Genomic DNA, 26,633 nt, shown 5'->3' with positions numbered 1-26,633 from the left:
CGTCATGTTTCTAAAAATAGATTGACATTTTTACGAGTGAAAATCCATGAATTCAGAGGATATAGAAAGGGCATCTGGTTCCTATGGGGGAGCATACTGTATGATATATTATTGCCAGTCGTTTCAAACACTTTTGATCCGTAACAGGATAATTTCGCTTTTATCTATCGTTGACCAATAGAGAAAGACTACGAAAGGTTTACGCCATACGTCACTTCCTCTTTATTAAATACAAACTTCCGTGTGTTATTCAGCCTGGAAATCTTGCATCACGTTGGATGGTATTATGATCGAATAAGTGACAAAATATTGTAAAAGAGGAACATTTTCTCCTGTGTTCGTACGTCGCTTGCCAATTGGAGATGCAAAAATGAATCGGTGTTGTGAATTCATTTGTATTTTAATTCTAACATTGTTTGTCGCTGTTGTTTCGGTAGAGGCAACACGAAAGGTAAGGATCGGAGATATTGTTGTAGTCGTATCGTGGTGAGCCCGGGGGTGTAGGCATTAGAAACCAATTCACCTAACTGCTTTATTTCTAACTAAGATAGTTATCCCGTGGATCTGACTGTGGTGATACAACAAATGTGCAATATGCACAATATATAGGAAAACAAGCAATGTTACATCAGGGCCGGAAGAGGTTTGACGTTTGTTTATGCATGGAGCTGAGGTATTAGATTGGATTGGGCCCATGGATTCCACGTCATTTTGGACATGTCACTGAGAGTCATTACTTCATTCATAATGTCTTCAACAGGTTACCTGTCAGTTACTCCAAATCGAGGGTCATGACGTCTACACACCTCTCTCCCAACAACAATAACAACAACACAAAATAATAATATAATATAATATCTAGCTGTAAACAAAATTACTGTTTTCTCAATGCAGTGTAGACATGTGTTATCAACGAATTATGGTTGATATTACACTATATCACATAGGGGATTCCCCTCTACTGTTTTCAATAGATGTGGATGATTTGTATTTATTTTGTACATCATAGACGTTATCTTTTATGTTTTAGTTATATTTTTTGTTAGATATTGTTATTATCATTAGTTAATGTACGTACAATCATAGACACTATCTTAGTATCTATGTTATAAGAGACATCTTGCTCAAATTTACACATATCAAACTATAAATCACTCCTTTGAAGGCATTGAAACTTACAATGAAATTAGACACACAGAGAGGCTTGTCATCCAGATAGAGATAATGTAAAAGTGGAGCCGTGTTCAACTATATACGAGGTTTCATCATCTTATTAGTTAGAATTCATATGATGACAACATAGCCATGTTTCAGTGTATTACCTCTACCACCACCATGGCATAGATTGGTGGATAAGGGTTAGTGTAGATAAGGGGCAATCGCACAATAACACACAAGCTCATAAACGAACTTCATAGGCCAAACCACCTTCCGTCCTCCAAAATGAATGTTCACAAGTGTGACATTGACATATAATGTAAACCTTGGTGAAAATCATAGTGGTCCCACCCCCTGCAATCATACAATGTTTAAACATGATAAATACATTAAAATACTAACTGGAAACCCACTGTATTATCATATTAGCTGTATATTTTAATCAACTTATCAACATCTCAGTAGTAAATACAGAACATATTATCACTGAAGGTATGGAAGTTATCAAATTTTGGTTAGAAATGCAAAAATGAAGTTCAACACAGTTACTCACATTTACATGTACGCCAGACCCCCTGCCCCCTAAATGAATGAAGTTTGTTTTGTGTAATATTGTGTGATAGTCCTTAAAACTACTTCCATTTCAGACCATGTTTTTATATCATTACAGGCTAGGATATTCTATATTGAGAATGAAAAGGTGTTTTCTTTTATTCTAACAATAAACAAAAAAGAAAATGCAAGTTTAGTATTTGTTGTGTACTCAATGAATTACTGAAAGACTAAGGCCTGGCCATGAACCATCTGTTGAGTATTTTAATAACGTGACATGTACTATTCATGTAATATCATTATTTGTCAAAATTACCAACAAGTTACAACTTGATGAATACACCCACTAGTATGAAAGCTTAAGGCTTTGTTTCGCAAACAAAGCCTTTCAGGTAAAGTACAATTATGAAATAAAAATGGAGCCCACATACAATTACAGCTGAAATAATTTTTTTAAGCAACAAATTTACTCATAGACTCAGACGTCGATGGTGTATATTCTTATTTCTGTATTAATATATGCATATATACTTAAACATCGTAATATAACTTGAATTCATATTAAGTGTCAGTTTTTCAGGACAGGATTTGTATGTAATATTTGTCGTCATATTATGCCAAACATGTCACAGTTTGTTAGCACTTTAAAATAGTAGTTGTTACCTGCACCTCTACAACAAAGGAAGGACTGGGGCAGGTAGACAGTGCATATGTTGATAAAAATAGATTATTTTATACTGGGACTGCAAACCATTGTAAATTAAATTGACATGCAGGTTGTGTTTATGAACTCATGGGGTAAAAAGTCACAAAATACCAATCTGGAATCTTTAATTATATTATTATTTAACAAATTAACCTGTTTTTCCAAATGTGTAGTTTTTTGGGTACGATTTCAACAAAATCTGTCCTGGTAGAGAAAGGGCCAGCTTCTATACAGGATGTAGAAAATTTGTATATATTTAAATATAGGATCTGACAACAAAATGTACAAGTCCTTTATTGGTCAATCTGATTAAAATCCGATGTGGTGGTGAAAGCGGCTAAATGCTTTATTTACCTCTGTTTCCATCGTTTAGTGTTGTTTGTTTTTGTTCCGAGTTATCGCTGCCTTCGTAAATAAAGCATTTAGCCGCTTTCACCACATCGGATTTTAATCTGATTGATTATTGGTCCGCTCTGTTTTGTACCGTGTGTCATATGATAAAACTGTAAGACAATGACCTATATTACAACAATATAAATATTTTTTTAAATAAAAAGGAAGAATATAGTATTTGCAATGGGTGTATACATGTATTTGCATGTCATAAGTGAAGTATATTTATGTTGGCTTCTAGATGGATAGATGTTGTTTCACTTCCTCCTAGGAACCTTGCATGCAAATGGATACAATGTACATGTATGTGTGTATCCCACTAATGTTGAAATTATGACCTATAAAAATATAGATATTGTGATATTTACACTAAGTTTGCTAGCTTTCAGATCTCATACGAGATCAAACTGTCACTGGTTTTGGTTTATAACAGAGCACAGTTGACTTTTGAGTTGTACATGTATGTCTTTTTCAAAGAATAAAAACTGTTCTTAGCTTTTCGTCCAGTTTTAACTTAAAAGCTAATTTCATTATTTACATAATTTCATTTGGTGTCAGCTGTAGATTCGTGGCCATATGGTCATGCAAAATTATTATAAACAGGTAAATTTATGTCATCATCATGTTATTTGAAATTGATATGCAAATTTACAGACAACTAGATACAATGTGTCATTAGTTTAATTCATATGTAAATTTCACTTGGAAATGAACAAGAAAGTGAGTTTGTGCTCAGACAAGTATGAAATTTAATACTTGTCTGTGCAATTTTTGCTACAAGGATGAACACAATGGACGATGTAATTTAATAATCATATTTGGCAGCAATGATTAAAAAAATTGTAAAAATTATAAAAATTGTTAAAATTGTAGTCAGTTAGCAGTTACATGTACTGTAGTATTTCAATGGCATGCGATGTAGATTTTATGTGAGAATTTGATGTATGTGTTAGTTTGATAACAATATGGCCAAGCCCAATATTACTACATTATAAAAATTCACGTCTCATATGATTCACACATACATGTACTAGTCGTTATTTTTTTATACTGTTTAGATTTTATCTGAGAAATTAACGTATGTGTTAATTTTTACAAAAATATGGCTATATCCAATAAATCTTGAGATCACCACATGTGATGGTTGTATTGCTAATTGGTATAATTGAACACAATGTGTTTGGAGTTGATCCCCAATTTAATTAGTACAAGTACATGTATATTGTATTCTGACCTCAAAAATGCTCTTTAACTTAAATTTAATATCAATTATTAATATTATGTACACAAGCACATGTACTTTACTTTTAATTTTTTTTTTGAATACAGTAATAGTATGTTTTTAGCATTTCTAGGCCATTGGCCCATGTGCAAAGATTACAAACAGGGAAATTTATAGTTGTCATATACTGCACTATACAGATATAGTTTGTTTATGGTACTTGTGATATATTCCATTCAATCTGTCGTACGGTATAAGAGATTGAATGGAATATACGTTACCGTAAGTGCCTAAAAAATTAACAGGCTAATACAAGTAGCAAAAGTGGAGAAAGAGAGATTACAAAAAAATTTTTTGCTGTAGATGTTTTCATATTCAAAGCTTTATAAATATATTTATTGACATAAATTGTGCAAGATATCTGAATTAAAATTACTCATTAAAAATTTAAACTTATCGTAATTGGGTTGGGTACAATATGGTAAATGATCTGATTGTCAGACTAGTGTTTTTTTTGCAAAGGTCACAGCACCATTGTGTTTGATAGGGAAAAGAAATTGCATACAATAGACAATTGCCCTCTCTAAAGGATTTAAGAGCAAATGTGAGGGTTAGAACTGGAGAACTTGAATTCTATACAATGGTGTTAAAAAATAAATGATCAATTTTGTTAAAGGGCTAATTTTCAATCCAGAGTCACATGTCTCGCGTCTCCACACTTCCCAACATGTAGCACAAGTCATTTTCACAAATACAAAATTACAATCCCAAAAATGTAACCATCTAAACAAAATACAGTGACTGATTTCTTTCATGTATATAATACCACAGTCCAGCATCAGGAGATAAAAAATCTGTAAAACTCTCTAAAACAGTTTCATAGGTGCTCTAGTGTGAGCTCTGTGATGGTTAGTCATCTAGCATAATAAATGTCATCTGTAATCCCACCCCTATTTACAAAATTAATGTATTTGCAGATTGCAGGCTTTTAAGCCTAACTATTCCTTCATTTTATAGAAACCCCCTGGATTCATACCTGACAAAAAATGTAAAATGTATATATATATCATATGTACCATAAATATTAGACTGTCGACAGTCGCTCGCGCCTTTTTTTCCACCGTTTTATCTAAACTCCGATCGGGTGCAACACTAGTCTAATCGCACACTGATATCGAGGGCCTTCGGCCCACAATAAAAAGGCGCGAGTGACTGTCGACAGTCTACATAAATATGTAATTAAACCTAACACTGTAACATTTCTGTAGAAGTCGGGAAAATCTATGCCAAATTGTGTATGAAAGTGTTTGCTAAATATATGCTCATTTGTTCATGTTGACTTGTTTGAAAATGGTTGATATATTACAAGAAAGAAAATATATCCCTCCAATGGTGTTCTTTAGTATTGGCAACAATGTCATTATGTGATATCATTATATACCACATGTGTAGTGGTAATAGATTATCCCCATATACCATGAAATTATAGTATTCAACTATAGGCTACTCACAGTCATTATAGACTGTAGGACTGTGTGATCAGGGTTCATATGTTGTATAGCAAATCTAACAAATGGTATAGTGCTTTGTTGTTTTCAGGCAGTATTATCCCCACTTAACAAGTTAAATACTGTAAGACCAGTCATTCAAACGTGTTGGATGACGTCTAGCTTTAAAAAAATAGTTAATTTTGTAACACTTTACAGATGTGAAAATAGCAGATGTGATGGTTTGTTATGTTCCTGTTGAGCATATCTTGGTAAATAGTATCAAATTTCATCAAACTAGAAATAAAACACATATAAAAAATACATTTGTACACTTTGAGTGTAACTACATATTGACCGTCTGTTAGCAGGGTTCCCAAACCACAGAAAAAGCACAATAGACTGTAGATGGGGTGGGGTGGATGCTATAGTGTTGCCATAGTTACAATACTGGTCTATTTTATTCTACAGGGTCCCACAGGTAGAGTCAGTATTCCATACAGTGGGGTGGATGCTATATTGTTGGTTTCCACATTGGATGGAAAGATGCATGCTGTTAACAGGAAAAATGGTGTTATATTGTGGACACTGAAAGAAGGTATGTAATCATTTGTATGCATTTATATAGATGTCACAGATTACTTACAGTGCATGCACATTATAGTGGTATTTGCAACGCAGTGCAATACCGAAAACTTTAGAGCATACCCACATGCAAATGGTATGCAAATGAGGGTATGGTCATTCATAATACACAAAAGTATATGTCATTTTTACCGAAAATTTGCTGTTTTGAGGAAAAATATGTATTAACAACAGAACCCCATGACACTTGAGTTCCAGTGTGTGTATTTGCACTCTTGTGTAGTGCTTTCTGCTGCACTTTCACTCGCTATGTGTGTGAAAGTACAGCCACAGAGAACATTCCAAGCACTCTTAGATCCTACAAGTATCCCGAGTATGCCACACTTGCACTTGCACTTGCACTTGCACTTAATGGATTCTGTGATATGCTTCTTTAAAAAGTATTTTAACAATGAGAACATGTAAAGAGTCAGATGTACAATTGCTCATTATTTCATCATAGTGATGACTATATGAATACGTACAAAATGTAAATAGATTTTAAAAATTTAACATTATTTTAATAAAAATAACAAAGAATGTAATGTATTTTTACTTGTTTGCAATAGTATTTGCTTATATTAAATATCCTTTACTTCTTGGTTACATTTTAATTTTAATTTTTAAGTGTCTTCCCAGTACACCTCTGCCATACAACGTCTGTTCACAAAATCCACGTTTTAGCTATATTAAAGCTATAGGGCTTGATATGATAGCCACCACATGGTGTGAACAAAAGGTGTAAATGAAAATGTTCCATAGTGCTGGACACTTACATTGTGATGATATATGAATGTTGATAGGTACCAGTCAAGCACACAGTACAAGCTGAGTAGTCTATAGCTAGTCTGTATTCAGATGTGGATCATATTTTGTTGTATTCCTAAAAAAACCTCCTGAAATATTTAGTTATTTATTACTAATTATGTACACATATATAACCCATAACATGCGATATAATAATCAGCATGTACAGTGTACAGTGCACATTCTCTGTTCTATACACATGATACAGAATGTACGCGCTACTCACTAAGGAACCGAACACATATAAATATGATCTGGGGTCTGTACCAACCCAGAAGTGCCCCCCCCCCCCCCCCCCTCCCCAATGGTTAACTGGGCAACTGCGTTAAGCGTTCCATTTATAAATTAGCATACTATTTACATAATCATGGTGGACAAACCTAGCAACTTGGATGCACAATCATGCATGTGAAGTGAATGTTTACTATCCACGGACCTAACTATACTCCTGAACTGAACTGAACATTCTTTACCGAGTTTATAAACTGTGTATTTATTAGTGAAATACATCCATGATATAACATGCGTTATGTCAATGAATGTCGTAATGCATGTAGTGTAGTCTAGTGCAAAAGAAAATGCTATATTTGTTTTGTTACGCAAATAAACAAGGGCCCTCATGAATAATTCATAGAAATGAAAGTTTGATGGGTTAGAACAGTCATCTTGACTTCATTAAACATCCAACACACACCATGTTTTAATTCTATTAATTTCAGCAAAAATAGTATAATAAATTGCAGATAAATAACAAAAAGTCAAGACGACTGTCGACAGTCTAGTCTTTCGCCTGAAAGATCGAGGTCTTCCTTCCACTTATCAAAATGCATTCTCTCACAGTGACACTGACTGCTTACATAAGTGGACCAACAGCTGGACCTGTCAGACTATAAGTAGTCTACAGACAGTGTTGGATATCTCAAATATCTAGTGTGGAATAAAATTGAAACAAAAAATCAATATAATTTCATCTATTTTTATGTGCGTAGTTGATAAAATGGTTTGGGATGGTACTTATATGTACAGCACATGGATAAACAAACACATCTCAATAGCAATACACACACACACACACACACACACACACACACACACACACACACACACACACACACACACACATATATATATACACACACACAAAATAACTGTTATATATATTTCCATGGTTTATAGTTTGATTTGTGATCATTTTCAGTGTATTTTGTGATGTATTACATTATCTTTAACAGCTGTTGTTTATTGCTTTGTTAAATTTTTGTTTTCATATTGATTCAGCAATGTATATAGCATCTACACTGTTTGAATAGGATAACAGTGTATAGGTGTGGACATGTACAGGTCTCAGTTTCAAAAGTAACCCGTGCTCTGTAAATGTCCACATTGTGACAGATAACACCCATGTAGCTGTCGGCATCAGAAACAGTCTATCATGTATAGTGACTACAGATGTTTGATTTTAATGCAAAAGATGCATTTAATATCATTTTATTTTATTCATAATATTTCAGCACTCCGAAAATGATACTAGTTATTTATGTTTCATTTATTCATCTTTGTGGATTTAAATAACAAACGCAGCATTGTCAATTCTAATTTTTGAAAGAAGAAAAAAAAACTCACCATATGGCTAATATATATTTGTATCAATGGCTATATGAAGCCCTGAAAAGATTCTAGCATTGTAGCACATGGTGCTGTAATAAAGTGTCCTTCAAATCACTAGTGTGAGTAGAAACCAGTTTTAATGATAAATAAATGTAAGTCGTTGCTGTTTAGTTGCCATGGCAATGTGCATGGAGTTTAGACTGATGATATCTTCCACATACATATGTACATATCTAATGTGTATTTCATTTAAAAAAATTATGGAAATAAGACATGTTTATGATGTACATTGTAAAAGAACTCCAAACAGTCAGTGGAATATCGTAGATAAAATTCATACCAAGTTACTTGCATACCCCTTACCTTTTTAGTTATCTAAAAATATGATATATTGGAAAAACTGTAAATTTAAAAAAAACCCTCAGTACTTTGGTTATAAAACTTAATAGCAAGCTCTAGGGCAGCCATACAGATAGGATAAGCCAGATAAAATACAGTAAACAGAAAGTTCAGTCATTCATGAGCTTTCTAATAGTTTCTCTGTAAATTTTCTCAAAGAAATGCATTGTTAGTGCAGAATACACACTGTCGGTTAAAGTAAAAGAATATATGACAACATGTATACAACATGTTAGGACAGAAATACTAGTACATGCACAATATTTAATGTTTTTAAAAATAAGGTATAAATTTATTTTTTTAATATATATTTCCAAACACCTTCATTGCAGTGTAAGAGTGATGTAGTGTAAAATTCATGATGCATTTCTCAGACTTCTGAATATTTACAATGTAATAACAGCTCCAGCAGTGGAAAGTAATTCCTGGAATTTGAAAATATAATTGTCCCATGATGTTGTGTTTACAATGTATAAATTTACATTAGTATACTGTTCAAATGTGTAATATTGATTGCAATGTATAGTTTTGACTGTGTGATACTGGGTCAAACTGAAGTGTAGTCACCCAGATATGACAGCCTCAAACATGAAGTAGACAATTTGAATTGTTATGTGTGTATGTGTGTGTGTGTGTGTGTAGTATAGGTGAAATAAGTTTATTAACATAGCAATAAATATAAGGAATTTGTTTAATAGAATACTGTAAAACAGTCCATAGTTGAACCAGTGTGTGTGTGTTTAACTTAAGGGTACTACATTTGTATGTAAAATCTACCAGAGTTTCCCAGTCACTTTACTGGGATACCTAAACAAAGTGATGGAAGATTGTGTGCCAGTTTTAGATTATCCCCCCCCCCCCCCTGTCTTTTACCAGAGTTTCCCACCCCTTAGCAAAAACACTGAGTTCACTAAGATTTCAAGTCAATTTTAAATGAGTCATTATAGTAATAATCTTTATGGTCAGGATATGGGTTTGGTGGACAAGGTTGTATGTCTGAAGGGCCTGACCTTGGAAGGACTACATGTACCTGTTGGCTTTAATTTACAGGTGCACAAAATCTGTATGTGTATCCAGTGTAAATATGATTTACATGTATCAGTGTTAGAATCTTAAATGTATATGATACACCTCATGACAAAACAAAATAAGACATTTTAAGTGAATAATTTTCAAATTTCACACATGTATATGTAATCACCATTTGTTTAATAATACATGTAACTATAAAATTCCAAGGCTGTGAATTGAAATGTACAGTGACCCCATTTGTTTATGTTCAGATCCTTGCATCAAATATGTCCTTCACACACCTATAAAGGGCACAAAGCATTACATGTAATATCAAGGCAATACAAAATTAACAGGTAATATATTGAATTAATAACAGGCAGTACATGTATAATAATATTGATAAGCTGAATTTTCATCATTCTTATTTCAGTGAACGCCCAAACTTTTTCATTGTTCATCTCTCTTGCCTATACCTGTCGTTACACAAACATACAAAAATGGTACACTGATGTGTGAGTTTTCACTAAGATTTTATAAAAATTGGTTCACTGATCATTGTTGTCAATCCCAATTAGTGTTGCCAATATATGATGTATTTTCATTGTATAACAAAATACTGTAAATTTTCAGAATGAAAAGCATTGCCAGGTGGATTTCTCTAATGTTTTATGTACAAAAAGAATGCAGCAATGCGTATAACTACTAAAAAAAGAAACCAGTTCAGCAGTTTGTGGAACTGACCTTACAAAATGTATTTTGGCAGTGTACTGGGGCGTGATACATTAGATTATTGCTTGAGTAATAATTTCACAATTTCTCCATGGAAATAAACAAGGCGTGTATGTAGCCTTGTAGGTATATATTGTACATGTAATAAAGATAAGTGCCTACAGGGTACCATCTTGAAACATAGTCTGATAAAAATATCAACATCACTTTCTATTTGATTTTGACAGACCCAGTACTGAAAGTGCCTCCAGAATATGTCAGAGGTCCAACATTTTTACCAGACCCTAAAGATGGCAGTATGTATGTGTTAGGAGCTGATGGTTTGAAAGTAAGATTTACCATTTACAGTCAGAGAGATGAATATTGTTGTATGTTAGCTTTATAGAGAAGAAAGTGGTCAGTGTTATACACCTAAATGTAACTGTGAAATGTCAAACATACTTATGTCTCAAAAGACTGTATGTATGATACTGGACATGGTAAACTGTACTTAGCTATCAAGAATTGTGCATATACAGTGAATAGTGTAGAAGCCAGTTGTGTAGGGATTTTTGCTCTTGCCTTTCACCCGTATGCGTGCCATTTTGCTGCCAGTCTTTTACTATTACTAATAAATGTTTCGGCCAGAAAGAAGACAGAAATTGTTATTGAGTTTTAAATTTTTCTCGGTGTGAGATGATGTAAATGGACATATATGATTGTACTAAACTGTCTCATGATAACATGAAATTAAATTTGACATACATGTATTTTAAGATGAAGCTCATCATCAAAATTAAAAATACCAAAAAGAAAGTACTAGGTGTTCATAGTGTGTAATTGTTATAGTGTAAAACCTGATGATTTGTAACAGCTGTCAAATGTTCTGCATAAAGTTACATAACAGCATGGACAACTGTTTAACATTCATGGAACATGTATTTTGTAACAAAAGGCATTTCAAAATTACACATGCGTACTGAACTATTTGAGACCAAATGTTCATAGATTCTGCAATTTCATATTTCATGTATATTTCATATTATTTATTTTCACCAGACACAAAGGGAAAATGATACACAACTGAGAAGAAAAGAAAAAAACAAACTGTACCTGGTGAGGGCCATAGAAATACGTCAAGCAGAACTAGTCTAGTCTATGGCCCTGATACTATAAAAATAATTGTGACTAAAAAATTCTTCTCACCTTAGTGCTTGACACTTTTGAATAGACACCATGTGAGCAATATCTATCATAAAACATACCAAGTTTACACCTTGTACAGATTAAACTCTGAGTAACAATGTATTTTGATTCTCTTCATACAGAAATTACCTTTTACCATACCAGAGTTGGTAGCTGCATCACCATGTAAAAGTGCTGATGGTATTCTTTATACAGGTAAGTCTCCATACTGAACAGTTGATTTCATTACTTGTATGGCTACCAGGTACACATACGTCTGTCAGTTGAATCTACAAATCTACAAGATAGATTTATTGTCCTGGTACAACAACCCATGCCTTCTAAAACAGGGTTCACTGCATTTTATACATATCAATAATCTGTTTTGCATAATATATGCTTTTGTGATTCTGATCATGTTGTGATGTCATAACTCATGCACTTGTCTTCTGAAGCTGTGTTGAATATATTTGTGCCTATTAATCTGTCTTTTTTGCATAATTTGCGATTTTATGATTGTGATTTCAACACTCATGCACTGAAACAGTGTGGTATGACTTTATGCATATAAATCAATCTGTTTTGCATAATTTCCATTATTGTGAATTTTATGCTTCATTTTGTTTTATTCAGTATTGGTCTTATTTCAATGTCAACAAGAAAATTCTCACAAGATTGCAGTTTATCATTCAAAAATTAATCCACGAAATGAATATGAATTTCTATAAGAAATACCACAGAAATTGAAACAAAAATAAACGGTGTTGTTCAATAGTTGATTTCCACAAGATGATTTTCATGCCCAATTACAACACAAGGGGTATAATACTACATTTTGATAAAGAGAATGTCATATAGCTGTATTGTAGGTTTGAGATAGACTGCAAGATATGTCACATCATTCTGCCCTCATCGATCTTTCCTGGCAGATATAATGTATCTTACAGACTAGGTTTGAAATAGCTAAAGATTGGTTTATGGTGTTTTTACAGGTCGTAAGAGTGATATTTGGCTGGCCATAGATCCAATCACAGGAGAAAAACAGCAGACATTGACAATGGACGGTAGTGATACAACATGTCCATCTTCTGATTCTGCAACATTGTTTATAGGAAGAACAGAATACACAGTTACAATGTTTGATAGCAAAACTAAGGAAAAAAGGTAGGGATGCACAATTACAAATGTACTTATGCATGATAAAAAAAAACATAGACCTTAGAGTTCATTCCCAGGTTTATGGAAAAACTAAGGCAAAAGGGTAGGAATGCAAAGAAACAGTATACACAGTATACTTTATTTGAATGATAGAAAAATCATAGACCCAGGAATGCATGCCAGGATCTATGGAATAATGAAGGAAAAATATGGGAAATTCTAGTATATCATTAAAACAGAACATCAGTTACTTTGTTTGAAAGCAAAACCATGTGAAAAAGATACCTGTTTGCATGCTTGTAAAATAAGTCGTAAATTCTGTACCACACCATATTTATGTTTTGAAGGACGTAATACTAACAATAGGACAAACTTAACCTGAAAGAATTATCATTGTGAACACACTTGTTAAAACCTGAGTTTAAGTCAAGATTAACAGGAGCACCAACAACTATGAATCCTTCAAGCTAGGACAATCATAGATAAGTAATACACTAGAAAGATGTGCAAGTAGTGTACTATCACAATATCAGTTGAACTAAGGAAATCAAAATGTTGCATGTTAGCAAAGGAACTGTTCTGACTGTGTATACAGCCAAATATTTTGTGACATCCCATCATATGTATGTATAACTGTAAAATGAAAAATTATTGATATATATTCACACTTTTCCCAAGTTTAGGTAAATCTTGTTTTTGACTTTACCAGGTGGAATGTAACCTTTATGGACTATTCATCTCATGTAGCAACGGATAACTCAGACTATGGTAAGGTGATCGTTAACTAGCAATGTCATTGGATTGTAGTTAAAAATTAAATGTGTTGCGTTTTTTTTATCAACATTAATTTGAGTATTTCTAGTATTTGATTAAATCTCTTAGAAAATAAAGATTTGTAAATAGTAGATGTTAGTATAGTGCACTAGTGTGAAAGTTTTTTATCAGGTTTTTATTTCATGATTTTAAAGAAAATTGTTACCATGACAGCATGAATTTCTTGATATTGATTCATAATCTATATTTTGTCAGATCTGGTTCACTTTTCATCAAGTTCAGATGGTCTACTGGTGACTATGAATCGTACTCCGGGTGAGATATTATGGGATGGTCAATATGGTTCCCCTGTGGTTGCTATGTATTCTCTAAGTCATGATGGTTTGCGTAAAGTAGCAGTGTCTAATGTAGCAGTGGAGACATTACATCATTTAACTGGTGATGTGTCAGATTCTGTATGGAGGGCTAGATTTCTGGGGACCACTGATGATACTCACCTATAGTAAGTACTTTTAACTATGGTAGTGATTGTCATTAAAGTAAGTAATTTAGTGTGGTATGTAGCAGTAATTCTCAGTACCTGCAGTAGAATATATAATGCCAACGTGCATCAGAAAAATAATGAACATTCTATTTCTTGGTCGACAACATACCTTCTGCTCCAGTCACTTCAGGTATGTGTGAGAATAAATCGACAGTCTTGTTCTATTTTGACCTTCTAGCATGAGGTAAAAAGCTATTGCAGATACTGAGAATTTGATGAGTACGTAGGTTAACCATTTATCAATGATTTGTGTCTGAATATAAAGTTTTGTATATACAGGTAACCTGAGTTTTATATTGTAACACTCAAGAATCAGTATCATTTCCATTATCAGAGAGTCCATACCTTAATGACGGAAGAAGAATTGAATGTTATAATATGAATATTAAAATTGATATGACTACATAATATCACCCTCCTCAGTTAATTATGTTGAACTTCCAGGTATCTTTGGTCATGTTATTGTTAATTATTTATTAAAATAAGTGTCTATATAAATGTAACAAACTTCTTGATAAAACCTATTGAGGCGTTCAAAGTCAAGCCTTTACTGATAAATATAAATATATACATCTAAATTTGAAATTGTTTTATTTTTTGCCTCCTTGACAGCCCAACTCTTTACATTGGTCAGTATGAGCATGGATTATTTGCAATGCCGTCTATGGTTGAAGAAAATACAGTACCAGTCATAGTAAGTGATTTGACTTGGTATTCCTGAATTGTGGATCTTTGCAGTTAATACCATCTGTATACACTAACTATTAAACATACATGTACCTAAATTCATAATTGTGCTGAAATTTGGCTGTTGAAGACCTATAATAGTGATAATGGTAAAGTGTATTATTACTATTAATAATGTACCAGGTCTCTGGAGAGTTCAGATGCTAATGATAATTGCCCCTTGCATGGATCTATAGTGGCACAATGGCCCTTTATACTTCCTCAACTCCCGGGGAGCATATACAATCCATTGCAGCCTCTATTAACGCATAGGATTACAGCATTCATTTTGCAATCTCTATCCCAACCAGGTCCCTAATTATACAGCTTGGTTGACTGGGTGCACAATCAAAGTAAAGAATCGTGTATTAGTTTATTTGAGGTGATCTCTACATGATCTCTCTCTGTATTTGTTACTGTACTTCCTGTTAGTCAGTTCAATATATCATGTCAAAATATGGACCATGTATGGCTTCCATGGTGATAGTCTGAAATACAGAACTGTTACAGATAAACACATGTTCGTAGTAAAAGGGAATTATGTTAGTTAATTGTACCATGTGTCTTGGTTGAACAGCTGTAGAATCTAACCGCCATGATATCTAACAATCTGTTCTATCTCTCCACAGCCAAGAGATCATACTCTACCCATGATAGAAGGGCCCAAATCAGATGATGTTGCACTGAACAGTATTGTACCAATATCGCCAACACCTTCATCTAAATATGATCCGATGAAATCATCTATCATTACTATAGCTGATATACCAGTGGCTAGAGAGAACACTAAACCACTTATACTAGGTAAGAATGACATTTATATGTTGTTTACCACCATCATCTAAATAGTGCATTATTCTGTCCTTTAGGGGCACACCTTTTGCCTTCTTTGCCTTCTGTTACAGTATAGCAGGACAGCCCAGACAGTCCTGTTGCATGGTAGTGTCAGCAGGCCATAAGAGGGTCGCTTGTTACAGGACTGCTCTTATAGTGGTGGGAACCAAATTTGTACCTTAAGTTAAAGGCCCATGATTCAGTCCCAGGTTCTGGCAGTAGTGCTATCTTACCAGTGGAGCTATAAGTATTAGATGGGATAATTCCTTTCTTCGAACCAACATTTTCTATAGCTCTTCCAGACAACAGTTTTTCACACATAAATTTTAATCCTAATATGATGTGAGCCTTTAAACTTAAGATTTGTTTTTCGTCTTCATCAAGATTTCATAAATTATCACTGTATTAATCAACAGGTTATCATGAAATCCCAGAAAATGAACCAACATCCTTACAAATTGTCCACATTGGATCTGTGGTTAGTGTAATCAGACCCAATATACCACCAATTGCACAAATACCACATGAAACAGTAGAACCACTAGATGACACAGAAAATCAAACTATACCAGATGACACAGCTAGCAGGGAAATCTCAAAGAGTTCAAGTCGTGAGGTCAAAGGTCAACCCCATGAAGACAGAGTGTACAGACTGGTTGACAATGAAGCTGTTGTGATTGGAATATTTATATCTTTACTGGCTGGCTTGATTATTGTTATTTTCTTTGCACAGAGAGTAAGTACTGATGGTGTATGTCGGTTATAATTTCACAATGATAGGAAGTGAAAAATGATTACCGGTAACACCAAATTAATCCACTATTAGCATATGACATGTTGTACCAGGCTATCAGCTAATCACTTGACTTGTGGTTGAGAAGCCTGATGGGTCTAAACAACAAGATGTAATATAGTCTATGCAAAAAATCAAAACAGTAAAACTTGAGTCTTGAAATTCTTGATGCCCATCCTGTGCGATATCGGTTTTAAATGAACTTTCAGCAAGGCATTTTTCAATCCATATTCTCTTTGATGGTGTTATTGACAGTGAGTTTGTCACTTTTTAGTCTCAATTATTATAGTGTCAGCATTGCGAGTGTATCATTTGTTGATGTAGACAATGTCAGCTCTATGCATGAACAAAAAAAATGTGATGTTGTTTCACCGATTGTGTCTGATTTGAACCAGTACCCCATTGTGTAAATTGCTTTCAGTATCAAGTCTTCTGTCACTCATAATATGCATTGAAAACAAGGTTGACATTGAATATCCATGGTCCAAATTAAATGAATGACAAACTAACATGTGTTATGTTATATTCAGTGTAGTTTAATGACCTACCAACTTTCTCTCCATAGCCTGTAGTTGTGGTGTCCAATGCTCCAAGGTCTATGCAGACATCAACAGGTGGTTTACCATCAGATGACAAACAGGAAGAAGAAGTCCCTGATGGTTTCATCAAAATTGGTAAAATTATGTTCAACCCTAAAGCAGTGCTTGGACAAGGCTGTGAAGGAACATTTGTGTACAAGTAAGTTTTTGAATGAATAGTACATAGCATTTCCTAATACAATTCAAGAAAGGCCATAAAGTAAAATGTAGAGACCATGAAAAAATAAAAAATAAAAGTTCACAAACTCAAGCTATTTATTTGCATGCACCAAACAGCAGATGAAACAACAACATTTCGTCACTGTAGTTGGAAGCAATGGTCAAGATAGCACTCCATCAGTATTTAAGCTACATTACTAACTAATTTGGTGAATGCATGCAAAAAATGTAACAATAACTTCATTACTTTTTATCATGAAATGTTCTGTTCTTTTTTTGCAGAGGATATTTTGATAATCGTGATGTTGCCGTAAAACGGATTCTACCAGAATGTTTTAATTTTGCCGATAGAGAAGTGGATCTTTTACGAGAATCTGATGAACATCGGCATGTGATACGATATTTCTGTATGGTTAGTACATGTAATAATACCTAATAATATTAATAATTATAATTTATAGTGGATAGTAATGATAATTTCTACTCACAGAGTCAAAAATGTTTTGGAAATGAATTCTAAATTTTTTGATGACATCTCATCAGCATTGTCAGGGGTGTTCTACAATGGATGAGATGTAGGTGAACATTTGGGAGTCGCTTCCAAGGAATGTTTTGACTTTGTCAGTAGGAATTTCATTAGTTACAATGAACCCAGAGTCTATGAACATTCACTCTCGCATTACAGTGGATAGTTCTTCATTTTAAAACAAACTTTTCAAATAACTCCTGTGAGGTCTTGCTGTCATAGATGCCAAGAGATTTCAGAATTGTATATGTCTACAGTTTTAGGATGTTTGATGTTTGGTAGTTTTCTTCTGTTTTTAAAGAATGGGAACCAAGAAATACAGGTCATTTGGTCTGTGTTGAGTAGTGTTGAAGATGACAAATTATCCCACAGTGAATTGTGTACTCCAAGGATATATCAACGACTAAAGACACTTATGAGTTTTTATGGGTGCATAAATTCAATAGATGAATATTTTCCAGTTTCACAGTGGACATGTTTACTTGATTCTGATGTCCATCTATTACTTGCTTGTTTAGGAAGATTCTGATGTTTGTTTGTTTACTTGCTTGTTTAGGAAGAAGATAAACAGTTTCGATACATAGCTTTAGAGTTATGTGCAGCTACATTACAGGACTATGTAACACATGGTAAATTTAACACAGATCTACAGGAAAGAGATGTCTTGTATCAAGCCATGGATGGACTGGCATATTTACATTCATTAGATATAGGTAAGATAGGGGGTATGCACCCCTAGTTTATACCTTTATCCCTAATCCTGCCACAGCCATTATCTTTTACACGAACTTGACCTGAAGAGGGTTAATGACTAGGTTTCTATAACTCTATGTGATTACACCCTGTATACTCAGACTGTACAACGTGAATTTGTCATGAATGCTCACGTAGCCAGATTTATAACATTGTGATGATAAAAAAGCCTTTCAACCAACTTAAACCCCAATGTTTGAATTCTATGGATTTGGAATATTGCTCATTAGTGGAGTCTTAAAAATAATAATTGATAATTTCCTTTGTAGTGAACATCCACATGTCTGTAATGATTTCAAATTAGAACCAGGGACAAGTTTTCATGTAGTAAATTTTGGGGTGATTGGAGCTACTTTTATTTTCAAATAGTCTATACCCTACCTTTCATTTCTGCATTTTGACTCTGTAACTAACAGTATATATTTGAATGTTTAGTTCACAGAGATATCAAACCTCATAATGTGTTGATATCAATGCCAAATGCACATGGAGAAGTAAAAGCAATGATTTCAGATTTTGGTTTATGTAAAAAGTTAGCCGCTGGAAGGCATTCCTTCTCCAGGAGGTCTGGAGCTGCGGGTACTGAAGGATGGATAGCGCCGGAAATGTTAACAGAAGAAGCTAGAACAGTGAGTTTTTATTGTGTTATATTTTGTGCTCATGATATCTCTGTTGTTGTTATTTTAACTTGATTGTAGTATAAAGACTTGTAGTTTCTGAAAACAATTATTGGTCAACTGTTTAAGTTGGTGGTTGTGTCTCAAAAATATTATCTGTGACTTTGAAGTGCAACTCACAAAAAGTAGCATTTGTATATATCCAAAGTTTTGTTACTCATATACATGCAAAGACCATTTCTAATTGATAGTGTGTACGATGATGTCTCTTCTGTTAAATCTTCCAACCATTCCATCAGAAATTGATGAGATAAGATTTAATGCACCACCATTTGGTTTATTTATCAGCATCCAAGCAACATATTTTACATATTTCCCTCTTTTACATATGGGTAACTAAAATACATGTATCTGTCTATTCTAGCAAGGCAGCACTAGGGTTGGGGTTGGATGATATGGGGGTAACTAAAATACATGTAGCTGTCTATTCTAGCAAGGCAGCACTAGGGTGGGGGTTGGATGATATGGGGGTAACTAAAATACATGTAGCTGTCTATTCTAGCAAGACAACACTAGGGTGGGGGTTGGGTGACATGGGGAACACAACACCTTCAAGAAAAGAAAACAATGTTTGTCCATATTTCATTAGTATGTTTTGTAACAATATCTGCATATATAAAACGTTTGACCTGTTCCTTCTTATATTACAGACTACAGCTGTTGACATATTTTCAGCAGGGTGTGTATTTTATTACGTTTTATCAAAAGGCAAACATCCATTTGGAGATTCACTACACAGACAAGCAAATATTTTAATGGCAGAGTACAATTTAGAAAAATTAGACAAAGGTAGGTAAACAAATTTGATTTATACAATTTTACTGAGAAAATGTATGACTGTAGAAATTGCATGTCGACTCTTCACAACAAAATGTATTGGCCAAAACTATGTATGGCAGATACTTCAGAATGTTCACATGATTCAAAAATACCAGCCATATATACATAGTGTTTGCCGGTACATTTTGTTGTGAAGAGGGTGTTGTAAATATGTGTTTTTTGAGAGGCCTAGAATAATCTAGGGTTATTATATACAAATTGTATCTGTATATTTAAGAATAACTAAATATTCATATTTCACCATCTGTCTTTGTTTTTTAAATATTAATACATGTAATTATAGAGACAGTCTGAGACAAGAAACATTAAATGTCAACTATATTGAGATGCTTTCAATTTTGGTTGTATTATATTTTCAATGTTGTGGTTTGTCTTCTTTTCTGAATTTAATCCTTTTCACCATTGGGATTCTTTGTACCAATATATTTTGAAAATAAAAAATTCAATTAATACCAACTGTATGATGGAAGCTCATCTGTGCAAACGTTCAGTCTAAGTTCATGAATTTAACTTTGTATTGCACCACAATCTTCAAGTAGCTCACCAAAGCTTTTGCCAGGCATCCACCATGGCTTTATCAGTGTTTTCTGATGTCACTCAGGATGCATGCATATATCACAGGGTAAAGGACCAATGATCAATTTTGTACTCGCGATTTTCCGGATTTCTAATATTAGTTTCTGTATATTTCAAATAAAGTTTTAAATACTGTTTCCTCTTACTGTTTTTTTCTATTTCCTACCTGATATCAATGTCTTATCTGAGTTTATCAGCTTTGCATTAATTAGCTTGCTAGAACAAACTCACTATTTGCCCAAATTAACGCATTATGCCGTGAGTGTAAACATCTACTGATCCGACTAAATGGTAATACACGGAAAGGGGTGAAACTCCAAAGGGACGTGTCCAGAGGACATCCGTAAATCACCCTGCCACTTAATTTATTCATGAATTCACAAAACAACAGGAAATAAACAAATGGTAAAATCATGCATATGTTATTATCATGCATATTGTTATTTCATTCTCAAATTAAAAAGCCGACGTATTTGAAGAAATGCTTGCGAAGACAGTTTTGACACGATTGAAAACCAAAAACGTCTGTCGCCTGGACAAAACAGTGTGTCGTTCATTAGGATCATGGATGTAGGATTGACATATTAAAAAGCCAACGTTGTCCAAGAAATGCTTGCCCGATAGATATTCACGATTGAAAACCAAAAATGTCTATCGTGAAAAATGTAGCATTGATGATATATTTAAAAGCCGACGTATTCGAAGAAATACTTGCATGATAGATATTCACGTTTGAAAACCAAAAATGTCTCCAAAATGTAACCCGTGCAGCGCAGCACGATCGAAAATAAATAGAAAGTCGCGTCGTTTGGTACATGATAGGACTTTTGGTTTTTATTAAATAGTGCGAAAACGTCACAAAAACGAGGAAAATGTAGGACGAAACTCAAAAATGAAAGTATTGACTTCTGTGCAGTGTTTCATGAGTGTATTTTACCCTTTTCTCCTTCCTTATGTCCCAACATTTGCTACGAAGCGAAGATAGCATTGACAGAATGCGAGTTTATTCTCAGAGAATCCTGGGTAATTTGTTTACAAGTTAGGCACATGTCGCCAGTAATAAACAACTCAGGGGTCAAAGGTTTCAACTTCCGACTTCCTGCTTTACGGATGTCATCGGGACATCGTCAGTGTGTTGGCCGGGGTTCGTGTTAGGGCACTTACAGACAAGCTTCAATGCTGTAACTTCATCAATGCTTCCCTTCATTTGTACTTTAAGGATTTCTGGTTGTGGAATTACCATTGTACCGTTTGAAAGTTGATTTCTTTGCAAATTTCTGGACACGTCCCTTTGGAGTTTCACCCCTTTCCGTGTATTACCATTTAGTCGGATCAGTAGATGTTTACACTCACGGCATAATGCGTTAATTTGGGCAAATAGTGAGTTTGTTCTAGCAAGCTACTAATTAATGCAAAGCTGATAAACTCAGATAAGACATTGATATCAGGTAGGAAATAGAAAAAAACAGTAAGAGGAAACAGTATTTAAAACTTTATTTGAAATATACAGAAACTAATATTAGAAATCCGGAAAATCGCGAGTACAAAATTGATCATTGGTCCTTTACCCTGTGCATATATCACGCATGTTTATTATGTGTTCTGTGTCTGAATATGAGTCAAAGTCACCGTTATTTTCTCCATATTTCATAAATTAAGCTTCCACACATTTGATCATGTTATTCTCCAATATTTTTCATCACTCAACCAGAAAAAAATCTCCTGACTAGAGGATTTTGTCGCCACTCATCTTTGACACAAGAATACCCTTTTCATGTGTAGCACCATTTTCCTTGATTTCTTAGTAATATATGTTATTGATTTTTATCCACTTTTTCATGATTGTAGACGATCACCTGTCTAGGACATTGATACAACGAATGATAACTGCCAATATTGCAGACAGACCAACTGCCAAAGTTATCCTCAAACATCCGTTTTTCTGGAGTCGGGAAAAACAGTTAGGTTTCTTCCAGGTATGTGTGTTGTTGCATGTATTCTGTCTGTCTGTATATCTTAGTAACCCAACTAACAATCAGTTTTGGTAGAAGTGTCACAAGAAGGCATCCCAGGTCGGGAAAATTTAGAGCTAAAATATCATTACATTACAGGAACAAGTCAACAAAATATGGCTAAACACAACTGTGGGGATCCTAAAATGTATGCAATCTGAAACAAAGTTAAGAGAACAAAAGACTGGCTGAAAAATGGTATCACTTTTTTGTCATGAAATGCTAGGAATGAGGATTTTTGCAAAGGAGGCATTAATACTACTATACAACTATCGTGGCCCTAACTGCTGAGCCAGAAACTGCTTGTAAACAGCACTCCTAGTGGCCAAACTGTACAATCCTTTGTTTTCCATAATGTATTGCATATATAATAATGTATATTGTCCAAAGCATGCGACTTGACTTGTCTGCTATATGAATGTACTTGTACCACACACAAGCCAAGTTGAACATGCTTGAACAAAAAATATGGGTTTTACATTCTGGTCATTCTATGCTCTAGTTAATTCAAAATTATTTTCTCATAGGATGTGAGTGACAGGATAGAAAAGTTACCAGTCAATGACCCTGTTGTCATAGAATTGGAGAGAAATGGAAGAGAAGTTGTCAAATATGATTGGAGGAATAATATCACTCTGGAACTACAGTCAGGTGAGTGTGGACTTACATGTAAAGTAGACTTCAAATATCATCCAATATGTTATGTAGTATGTGTCAAAACTGACAAGAGTTAGTAAAAAGAATTTGATATTCCAGGTAGTTTTGTAATGTTGATTTGTGTGTGTGTGTGTGTGTGTGTGTGTCTGTCTGTCTGTCTGTCTGTCTGTCTGTCTGTCTGTCTGTCTGTCTGTCTGTGTCTGTCTGTCTGTGTCTGTCTCTTTCAGTTAGGGTAGATAGACATGTTTCATTGTCTTGTTAGTATCATTTGATTTTGGCTTGGTTTAACACATTGTTAGATCTGGAGAGTCTTTGTAATACTTTGTCCTGTGTGTTGAATTTGACAGATTTGAGGAAATTCCGTACATACAGAGGAAACTCTGTCAGAGATTTACTGAGAGCTATGAGGAATAAGGTAAGACTTTGAACCTAGTAATGTGTGTAGGTAGATACCATACTGTAATGTAGTAAGACTGTGACATGACTTAGTAAGGTACCACTTTATGTAGATGCCTTTTGAATGGAATAGTTTTATCCAAAAGTCACTTCACCTGTACGGTTCAAATATTGTTCTGTTCTAGACTTTTGATATGTTGTTCAGTGTAAAATTCTGATCAAGATGCACTGAAAATTATTTCTGTTGTGATTAGTTCAAGGTCAAACCCTATTTTGACTGGACCATATGGTGTACATACAGTCTTGACTCTGAAGCCAGTGATATTGAGTATGTGAAATATGTAGTGGCTGTCAGCTTCACGTATAAACAGGATCAGTTTAGTCAGATTTTATTTTCACTAGTGACTGACTGACTAAACCCAAAACCATCAAGACCATGTTATATAATGTTATTTCTGTTTTGTAGAAACACCACTACAGAGAACTACCAGAAGAGGTCAAGTTATCACTAGGGGCAGTTCCTGAAGAGTTTGTGTACTATTTTACATCAAGATTTCCCAAACTACTTCTCCATACGTACAACGTAATTATGATGTGTTGCAAGGGAGAAAGACTATTCAGACAATATTATGTACAAGATGAAATAAACATAAAGAATGGAGGAGACAACACATGTGTGAAAGATGCAATGATTAGAAATGGACAAAATGATGGTATCGGTGTAGAAGAATTGAAACCTACACATGAAATGAAACTTGCCAGAGAAAGCCAAACAGATCTTTAGCTCAACCAGGAATACTTACAGAATGTAAAATCTTGTATAAATTGAGAGTACAAGGGGGATTTTAGTCTCAAAAGAAATGGACTCTCTGTTCATCCTCTCACTGGAAATCCATTTACTCAGACAGACAAAGACCTAGAAAGTTCTACAGCTTTGATGCCTTGCATGGGGAAATGGCAATAAACAGGAAATGACCATAGGATGTTAAAAGAAAAAAGAAAAAGTATCATGAACACTGGGGGCGCTATGTTGAAATTTTGTTATAAAACCATGATAAGCTAAAGGCACACAGTGTTAGGCTACAGACCAGTAAATGATCAGGGTTTTAATCAGTTATGTGATTCACAAAAGGCATGCTCAGTGCTAGAACAAAGACTGGAGAAGAATCGTGGTTTGAAATCAAGTTGTGAATGACAAGATAGTGAGAGGTATATAGGATGACAGAGGAACCCTTTATTATAAAAGATATATATATATGTATATAGTATTTTATATAAATATTATTTAAATCCAGAAGCTGAAACAACTCCATTTTACTCAATGCATTTATTTCCACTACAAATATTTTGTTATGGCTCTTTCAAATGTAACAGCAGCTATATTAAGTGGTTCAGTTTTTATCTACATGTATTTATGTTATCAAGTTATTGTCATCATTTGTTCCACATTTTCCGTCATCAAAAACATCCATCCTGGAATCAAGAAGTGATCTAGATGATGAATTCAGTTTTCAGTATTAAAAGTCTGCTGTTTTTAAGTTGTGCTGAAATGTTGCTTGGTATTTTTACGTCATATTGATAATTAATTGTGTTATTAGTATGTGCCTCAAAAATGTCTTATTTTTGCTGTTAATACTTCTTTCAAGAAAATTCAAATTCAGTCTCGGTGAATATCAAGAAGAAAAATAACTCATCAAACAGAGATCAAAATCATTAAAAAAAAATTGTCCATAATCATGATAATGTACTTCAAAATGGCTGGTTAACTTATTCTGTGGCAAAATAAATAGATTTACTATTTCTGTGAAAACAAAATGGTGAAAAAACTAAATGGCTTTTACAATTTCCAAAGAATCAGGAACAACCTTTCATATGGCAAAGTTGTTAAAGATTAAACCTACTAGGATGTTGCAACAAATTTACCCCCAAAGTGTACTCTTCCATCAGTGGAGTAAAACAACCAATTAGCTATGTTATGTTAAATGTACTACAAAAATAGCATTTTTGTGTGAGATTTCACATTTTCTTACCCCTTTTACATGTGCCTTTAACATATTAATACTTAGTATGGCAGAAAGTGGATGTGGAATTTTATTATCAGAACTGTTCAGGAAAAGAAAAAGCTTGAACGGAGTTTACAAGTTTTGTATATCAGTTTTGAATACTTTGTTATATTTCTTTATGTCTCAATTTATTCTAGTTTATAAAACAGCTTAGCTGTGTTACTCTAATATTGACATTTTACCATTTTGTGATAAAACGTTTCTGTCAAGGCTAATGAAATTGGAGTACATTTTTCCTCCAGTTGCAGCAATGTTCTTTTGGTATTTTATTATTCGTTTTCATAGAAAACATGAGACTGTTATTTTTATTTCTTAACTTAAGAAAAACTACATATTACAATAAAAAAATAATACTTTTAATGGATCATAATGTCCCTAACATATGTGTCTGAGTGAGAGTGAGTGTATGTATGTATGTATGTATGTATGTATGTATGTATGTATGTATGTATGTATGTATGTATGTATGTATGTATGTATGTATGTATGTATGTATGTATGTATGTATGTATGTATGTATGTGTGTATGTGTGTATGTGTGTATGTATGTGTGTATGTATGTATGTATGTATGTAGTTATCTATCTATCCATCCATCTGTGTCAAGAACGTATATGGAAGGATATGACAACACATGCATGCAACAACATGCACATACAATATGGACACACACACATACATATA

General features: G+C 33.9%; 1 protein-coding gene across 1 annotated transcript; it reads left to right on the top strand.

The window, feature by feature from the left end:
* The first annotated feature begins 264 nt into the window (after positions 1-264).
* LOC144435219 (serine/threonine-protein kinase/endoribonuclease IRE1-like) lies at positions 265-26,304 on the top strand. Its single transcript, XM_078123802.1, has 19 exons — positions 265-451; positions 5,990-6,116; positions 10,927-11,027; positions 12,007-12,079; positions 12,856-13,027; positions 13,731-13,789; positions 14,051-14,297; positions 14,952-15,033; positions 15,695-15,869; positions 16,316-16,635; positions 17,258-17,430; positions 17,733-17,862; positions 18,533-18,689; positions 19,165-19,358; positions 20,057-20,195; positions 22,671-22,798; positions 23,362-23,485; positions 23,839-23,906; positions 24,354-26,304. Exons 1-19 carry the CDS (start codon positions 371-373, stop codon positions 24,669-24,671), a joined length of 2,868 nt encoding a protein of 955 aa, XP_077979928.1. The 5' UTR covers positions 265-370; the 3' UTR covers positions 24,672-26,304.
* Positions 26,305-26,633: the final 329 nt, after the last annotated feature.

The sequence above is a fragment of the Glandiceps talaboti genome, chromosome 5 (assembly GCF_964340395.1).
Source record: "Glandiceps talaboti chromosome 5, keGlaTala1.1, whole genome shotgun sequence".
NCBI lineage: Eukaryota > Metazoa > Hemichordata > Enteropneusta > Spengelidae > Glandiceps > Glandiceps talaboti.
This window is presented reverse-complemented; position numbering and strand designations above follow the sequence as displayed.

Coding starts and splice junctions, on each gene's coding strand:
- LOC144435219 (XM_078123802.1), top strand. CDS start 371: ATGAATCGGTGTTGTGAATTCATTTGTATTTTAATTCTAACATTGTTT. Junction 15,870..16,315: donor CACTAAACCACTTATACTAG/GTAAGAATGACA, acceptor ATTAATCAACAG/GTTATCATGAAATCCCAGAA. Junction 19,359..20,056: donor TAACAGAAGAAGCTAGAACA/GTGAGTTTTTAT, acceptor CTTATATTACAG/ACTACAGCTGTTGACATATT.